Raw genomic sequence first — 6,799 nt, 5'->3', positions numbered from 1 at the left:
CACGCCTGTAACAAGTTTGACAGCGCAAGCAGCAAATATTGGGGCTCACGGGCGACGGGGTCAGCAGGAGCAGCTGCAACAATGGCTGGCTATGTGCGTAGCATAGTAGCTGATGACTTGCTGCTGCGAGCATGGATGGAGGTCGAACAGCGTCGTCTTCGTGGTCAACGGTGCGGCGTGCAACACGTAGCCGACCCTAGTGGCATAGTGGAAGCAGGGGCATGTCGACTCTTGCACAGCAGCCATCTCTATGAAGATGATCCTCGCACAGTACTACCACACGATGTGTCGAGACCATGCTTGCTCGAGTTGGCATCACCTCATTCTGTTCCAGGCCATCCAAAGCTCACCGAGGATGTCCAAGGACCAAGGGAATATGATCGGGAACCAACAATATGCAGCTAAGGAACAAATGTTTTGCAATAAACATTGTACTGTGCAGTCACATGAAGATGAACATGGGTTTCTTGAGTCTGTCTACCAAACAAATGTGCTTCAATGGCGATCATACAATCCATGTTTCTATTTTAATACAAAGACATCACTCAGGTTGAATTTCAGAGAAACGACACCAATTTTTCCTGGCATGTCGATATACCCATGTTTTCCGCAGGTACAGAAACAAAGATCAAGGGCAAAACAGTTATAGCCGTAAGATTACAAAAGCAGCATACTTAAAAAAAAAACAGATAATTCATATAGGACCAAAGTCGGCTTGGTATATCCAATTATTAGCCAGCCAAATTTCGTCAATGTAAGAAATACACGACAAGTGCTCAGGAGTGGACTCCTCGTAGCAAATTTTGGGGTATCCAGGTCTAAAAGCCTTATACATGCCTTCAAGACATGATGTTACCCACCATGTGCTTTACCAGACCTCGGGACGCAGCTCGCCGGTTGCAGGAGGCATCCATTTCCCAGAATTGTACACACTTTCGCCAACTTTCCACCCAGGAACATTTTTCATGATCCTCGCTTCCTCTTCAAGATACTTCTTCCATTCCTTCACAAATCTACAGCAGGAGCATCAAAGGCCTTATGCATTATGCAGATGATATAGGGTGAAAACCAACGACCTACAGTAACGAGTTTTACCTTTCATCCTCTTCAGCTTGGAGCATTGGCAGTATAGCACTACGTGCAGCGATTTTCTCTTCCTTCAGTGCACTGCACATACAGAATTCCACACCATTAAACTATAAGATAAGCATAACATGCACAGCATTCAGGACTTGTGAAGCTAAAGGATAGATAGATATATAATATAACATTGATGTGACAATATAGAATAAGAACTGCAGAGCTATAAAGCATGAACAGAAAACAAGGACTGGCTGGTTTCAGTATAAAATGGAGTGGAAACAGCTAAAATTTGTATTGTGTTGATAAAATGATGCACAAGTTTATAATAACAAAAATTTAATGGCAAATACAGAACGAACATCCATAGAAGGAAGGCACGTTAGGCACCACTTTTGTCTGTCAAAGTTTGTCCATCATGAAAAAATGAATGTTTAGATAGATTTGACGGTTGTCATTAGACCACTGTATTAACTAAAAATCTATTTTCTCATCTGACCCTAGTAGTAGAAGTAATCGGATTATTGCCTGGACTACAACCGCCTAAAGTGCACCCTTAACTGACAATACCAGTACTTGACCCTACCGTACCCACGCTGACCAAGGGTCAAGAGAGAGAGCAACAATGACATTGGTGAAGGCATAAGGTGAGCTTGGACCTGTACAGAGATACCCTGTGAGGTGTCAACACCATGAGGTTGCGAGGTGCAGTTACATGTCTTCAGAAAAGGGATCCCAGGGAGAGGATTCCCTGAGTGGACTGATGGTCTGGTAGGGAGTAGTTTGATTGTGCTGGGCGGAGGACTTCGAGAATTTTGTCAATGGCTGCTCACCAGATAGTGAAGATGAAGGGCTCTGACATCTGGTTTACCAACTGACATGAGAGAGTCAGACCCATCCGACCCGCTGCAACATGATGTGAAAACCACGAAACAAAGGGGCAAAGGGGGTAAAGTGACTGTTTTGGGAGTTGAAGGCTGTATTTTAGGCAGTTACGGAATTTTAGGTCAGACTAGGACTCACTCAATAGTTCATCGGTTAGATATGGGTTACTCTTCTACAATAGTTACCACTAAAGCTATCTCTGCTAAAATTTCGAACTCATACATCTTACCTACAACACAGGTGACTTTAAAACTCTGTGCCAGGGTGCTGAAGGGGTGCTATTTCCCGGAAACCGATTTCCTTTCTGTGGTGAAACCTAGGGCATCCTCGTATACCTGGCGATCAATTCTGTTTGGTCGAGACCTACTGGTACAAGGGATCGGATGGGTTGTTGGTAATGGGGAAAGGATCAGTATTTTGAATAATAGCTGGATCCCAGGATACAATTCTGGTACATATACCACTTTACAGAATCTGCAAAAGGGTATCGACAAAGTGAAGTTTCTGTTGAACAACAGTGCAGATAAATCAAGTTACAGAATCTGCACGAGGGTGTCAACAAGTGAAGTTTCTGTTGAACAACAGTGCAGATGAATGGGATATGGACAGAGTTCGCGAGTACTTTCCAGAGCCCATGGCGAATTTGATCCAGCAGATTCCGATCAGCAACTTTGGACGCGAGGATTTCGTCTCATGGCCACAAGCTAGACTGGGCATTTACACAGGCCGATCTGCATATAATATGGCCATGACTGCGCAGCTCTTCTCAAAGCGGTGTGCAAAAGGACACAGCGATAGTTTTGATGTGGCTAGCAAAGAGAAGAGCTGGAAAGCGATTTGGGCGGTAAATTCACCCAATAAAGATAGTGCTGTGGCGAATGGCCCATGACTGCCTCCCAACTGGTTTTCAACTTCAGTATCGCAAAATACCTGCAGACGACCAGTGTATCTTTTGTGGGCGGTCGGAGAGAGTGGAGCACTTCTTCTTGTTCTGCCCTTTTGCTTGAACAGTTCGGGATGCGGTGAAGGAACATGTTCAGGTCAAGCTCAATAGAAGCTTGTTTTCGGATATGAAACAGTGGGTATTTGATTTCCTGGACAAAGCATCTCCTATACAAGCAACGACAATGGTGGTCAGGTGTTGGCATCTGTGGGAAGCTTGAAACGATGCCAGGAACTGACATGACCGACTGCAACCAGCACGGGTAGCTAACAAGATCACGACCTATGTTGAACAATATTGTACAGTATTGCTTCAAGGCATCGTCGGCAAACAGGTGTGATTCCTCCTCACATCCACGATGGATTTCACCACCAGCCATTCTGGTTTGTGTGAACGTTGACGCTGTTGTGTTCAAGCCGAGAATCAGATTGGTCTGGGAGTGGTGGTGTGAGACCACTTATGTGCCTTCAAATTTGCCTGCAGTGAAGGGATAGATGGCATCACCTTCCCTGAACTTGTAGAGGTTACGACTGTGAGGAGAGCTCTGGTGCTCGCAAGGGATCAGGGATTCAAACATATTGTCCTGGCATCAGACTATCTCACCCTGATTCAGAAGATCTCAGCTCCGCGAAGGATCGATCCATGCATGGTGGGCTGTGTGGTAGGTGACATAAAAAACCTAGCCTTAGAGTTTTCAATCTGTTCGTTCACGCATGTTGGACGGAAAGTGAATGTCGTGACGCATAATTTAGCTCGTAGTAGTGAGCCTTCTATTTGTAATCTCTCTTTTGATGTTATCCTGGAGTGTATTCGGGAAGTACTTTGTACTGATGTTGAGCAATCAATAAAGCGCCGCAATTCTCCCAAAAATGGTTACTTTAAATATATCGCCAAGTGTGTGTATGTGTGTGGTGGAGCGCACGGCAGGTTCATGAGGGGGACATGACAGACACAGTGTTTATAACAAAGGTGGATGGCCCAGTGAGAGAGGGAGAAGGAGAGGGCTGGGCTATTGATGTACAATGGAAGTGGAAGAGTATTCTGGGTTTTTAGATTATATATCTAAAGGCCCAGTGAAAGACGGCTACTTCTTAATTTTTTAGAGAAAAAGGAGTAGCCTATGCCAATGACAGAGCCATAATTGTAACTACAATGATTTTGTGACTTGATGTATGCAGTATGCTACAACATTGACCATTATTCAGCTGTTCATGTGCCTATAATGTGCAAAGGATGTGAAGCAAGAAGTGCTGCTTTCAAATCACACAAATACACAATACGTCTGCGCAAATTTGTTGTACATTTTCACTAGAACCCATCCATCATAATTTTGACACAGGAGCCAACAATCATGCTCAAATTGGTTGCTGAGCTACAGATTTGGTGATAGAGAGGTAAGCATTGTGAACTTCAAGTTTTCCCAGTTTTAGCTAACTAGACGTTACAGTAGGTTGGGTGACATAAACTTAGAGCAGTTGCAAAGGAATATAGTAGCATATTAATTGTAATGTAACACATCCATATACATATGAACCTAAAAAATGACTCTTGTGTGCTTTGAGACAAAATCCCAAGAGGCAAAATCAATTGAAGGCCACATAGCTTCTTCGGCATATGGATACATCTAAATGACGTCATGAGCATACAACTAACCTGCCCAACACCAAAGAACACCAGAGGCACATTGTTTTACGGAATGTTCACTCTGCGTTCCATCGACAAACTCTCTCAGAAATCCATCGAAGATTGTTAATCGTCAGCATTCCATTGGTTTGGTCAAATTTTACAGAAAATGATGTTTCAATGCAATGAAACCCCGAGTCAAAATGGCACTCATGCGCTTTGAGATAAATAAATAAAAAACCAAAAAAAATAGAAGGCCACTTAGTTTCTTCAGCGTACGGAATACATCTAAATAAGGTCATCAGCCTACACGGTTCAACAACTAATATCACCATGCAGACACATTGTTTTACGGAAAATTTAGTCTGTGTTCCATTGAGAAAATATCAAATTGTTAAAATGCCATCAAAGATTGTAAATTGAATACATTCCATTAGTTTGGTCAAATTTTGCAGAAAACGGCATTCCATTACGATCAGGAATTCAGGATGACATTCCTGCGCTTTGAGACCAGAACAAAAATCAATTGGAGACCACTTAGTTTTTTTTTGGCGTATGGAATGTATCTCCTGCTAATGAAAGATCTTGCTAGATGCTACTACTGCCATTACTATATCGGTGTATCACAAATGATATCTAATCATCAAACTAATTTTTTTGTTTGAGATCAAACCAGCTGCATCAATTATCTGAGTTAAAGCAAAAAAAATGTTAAGAATGCATAGCAACTACAGTAGGCAAAGGCAAGATGCCATGGAAGATCGATACCTGACCAGTGGCCATTCGGATGGAACCGGTGACTGGCGGGCAACAGTAAGAGATACGAATTTCAGAACATACAGCAAATCTATGCGCATGGCACAAACTTACCGGCGGACCTTGTTCCCCTTTCCGACCTGGTACATGCCCCATGAGAAGGCGCCGAAGGTGGTGAGGAAGATGGCCCAGGCGCTGGGCCCCGTGGTGGGGATGCGGCGCGCGTAGCGCACGGGCGCGAACCCGCCCGGCGGCGGCCCGTCCTGCAGCAGCGGCATGTCCTTGACGCTGGCCATCCCGGGCTTGTTCCGCACCAACGCCTCCGTCATCTTGGCTCCGATCCGGTAACCTCGCCACCAGCGCGGAACGGAGCACCTGCGGATCTGGAGCTCCGGCGGGAGGCCTGGCGATCGGGCGTGCGGCTGTTGCTAGGGTTAGTGCGGGGTAGGAGACGACGGTGCGAATTGGGGGAGCCTGCGACCCTGGGCCTGTGACTGTGCGGGCGTGTGACAGAGTGGGCAGTGAGTAAATTCGTTGCTCTCCAGGGTCTATTCTGGGCGATTTACACAAAAATAATCCAAAAGTGAAAGAAAAGCACAGAATGACCCTCCGGCGAAACTATTTCACCAATCTAACCCTTTTGTGTGGCGCCCCTCCCACGGGTGCCACACATGCCCATGTGGCTCCCCTCCTGCCGGCGCCACTGACCCGGCCCGACGTGGCCCCCTCGCCGCCGAGCCGTGCGCCCATCCGGACGTGGCGACATGTGTGGCGCCCCTCCCAACGGCGCCACACATGCACTTGTAATCCCCCAAAACATACTGTGAGACAATTCCTCTGGGACTTAGCCGTTTTGCGAGGCTCGATGTGTGGCGCCGATGCCACGGGCGCCACACATCCACTTAAGTGTGGCGCCCGCGCCCGCCCCCAGCCCGACCCAGCCAGTTCTTCTCTCTGTTTCTTGTCTTCTCCCAGGAAACCGCCGCCGCCCGACTCCCCTGCGTCCCCCCACCAAATCGACCAAGGATTCGTCAGATCTATCCGTCCAAGTCCTTCCTCCTCCATTCCTCAAGGTATTCCCCTTCGATTCCCTCTGATTCGTCCACTATTGTTGGTGGATTTGGTAGATTTGGGTATGAACCCTAGAAATGGAAATTCATGTTGGTGGATTTAGATATGAACCATTGATATGTTAGTGCATTTGGCTCTGAACCTAGCAAGATTTGGATATGAAGGTGGATTTGGATATGAACCATAGATTTGTTGGAACCCTAGATATGAAATGGCTATGTAAGTGTTGAATGTGTATGTGTAGGAACCCTAGATATGTTAGTGGATTTGGATATGAACCCTAGATTTGGATATGTTGGTGGATTTGGATATGAACCCTAGATTTGGCTATGTAGATATAAAATGGCTATGTATGTGTTCAAATTCTATGTATGTATGTCTTGAAATGTCTATTATTTGTGATGGAATAACTCATATTTGAACCAAATATTTGTTGGAACC

At 45.5% G+C, this 6,799-nt stretch overlaps 1 protein-coding gene across 1 annotated transcript; it reads right to left on the bottom strand.

The window, feature by feature from the left end:
• Window positions 1-555: 555 nt before the first annotated feature.
• On the bottom strand, window positions 556-5,699 carry LOC124696219 (NADH dehydrogenase [ubiquinone] 1 alpha subcomplex subunit 13-B). Its single transcript, XM_047228978.1, has 3 exons — window positions 5,402-5,699; window positions 1,096-1,167; window positions 556-1,013 (listed from the first exon to the last, which is right to left on the bottom strand). The coding sequence occupies exons 1-3, from the start codon at window positions 5,614-5,616 to the stop codon at window positions 869-871; spliced, it is 432 nt and encodes a 143-aa protein (XP_047084934.1). The 5' UTR covers window positions 5,617-5,699; the 3' UTR covers window positions 556-868.
• Window positions 5,700-6,799: the final 1,100 nt, after the last annotated feature.

Source organism: Lolium rigidum, chromosome 3 (genome assembly GCF_022539505.1).
Source record: "Lolium rigidum isolate FL_2022 chromosome 3, APGP_CSIRO_Lrig_0.1, whole genome shotgun sequence".
NCBI classification, from domain to species: Eukaryota; Viridiplantae; Streptophyta; class Magnoliopsida; order Poales; family Poaceae; genus Lolium; species Lolium rigidum.
Note: the sequence above shows the minus strand (reverse complement) of the source record. Positions and strands in the feature narration are given on the sequence as shown.

What these genes read in the sequence shown, in the direction of transcription:
- LOC124696219 (XM_047228978.1), bottom strand. Translation starts at nt 5,616, where the DNA reads ATGACGGAGGCGTTGGTGCGGAACAAGCCCGGGATGGCCAGCGTCAAG. An exon ending in AAGGGGAACAAGGTCCGCCG is followed by an intron (nt 1,168 to 5,401) that starts GTAAGTTTGTGC and finishes CTGTATGTGCAG; the next exon opens with TGCACTGAAGGAAGAGAAAA. An exon ending in CAAGCTGAAGAGGATGAAAG is followed by an intron (nt 1,014 to 1,095) that starts GTAAAACTCGTT and finishes CTCCTGCTGTAG; the next exon opens with ATTTGTGAAGGAATGGAAGA.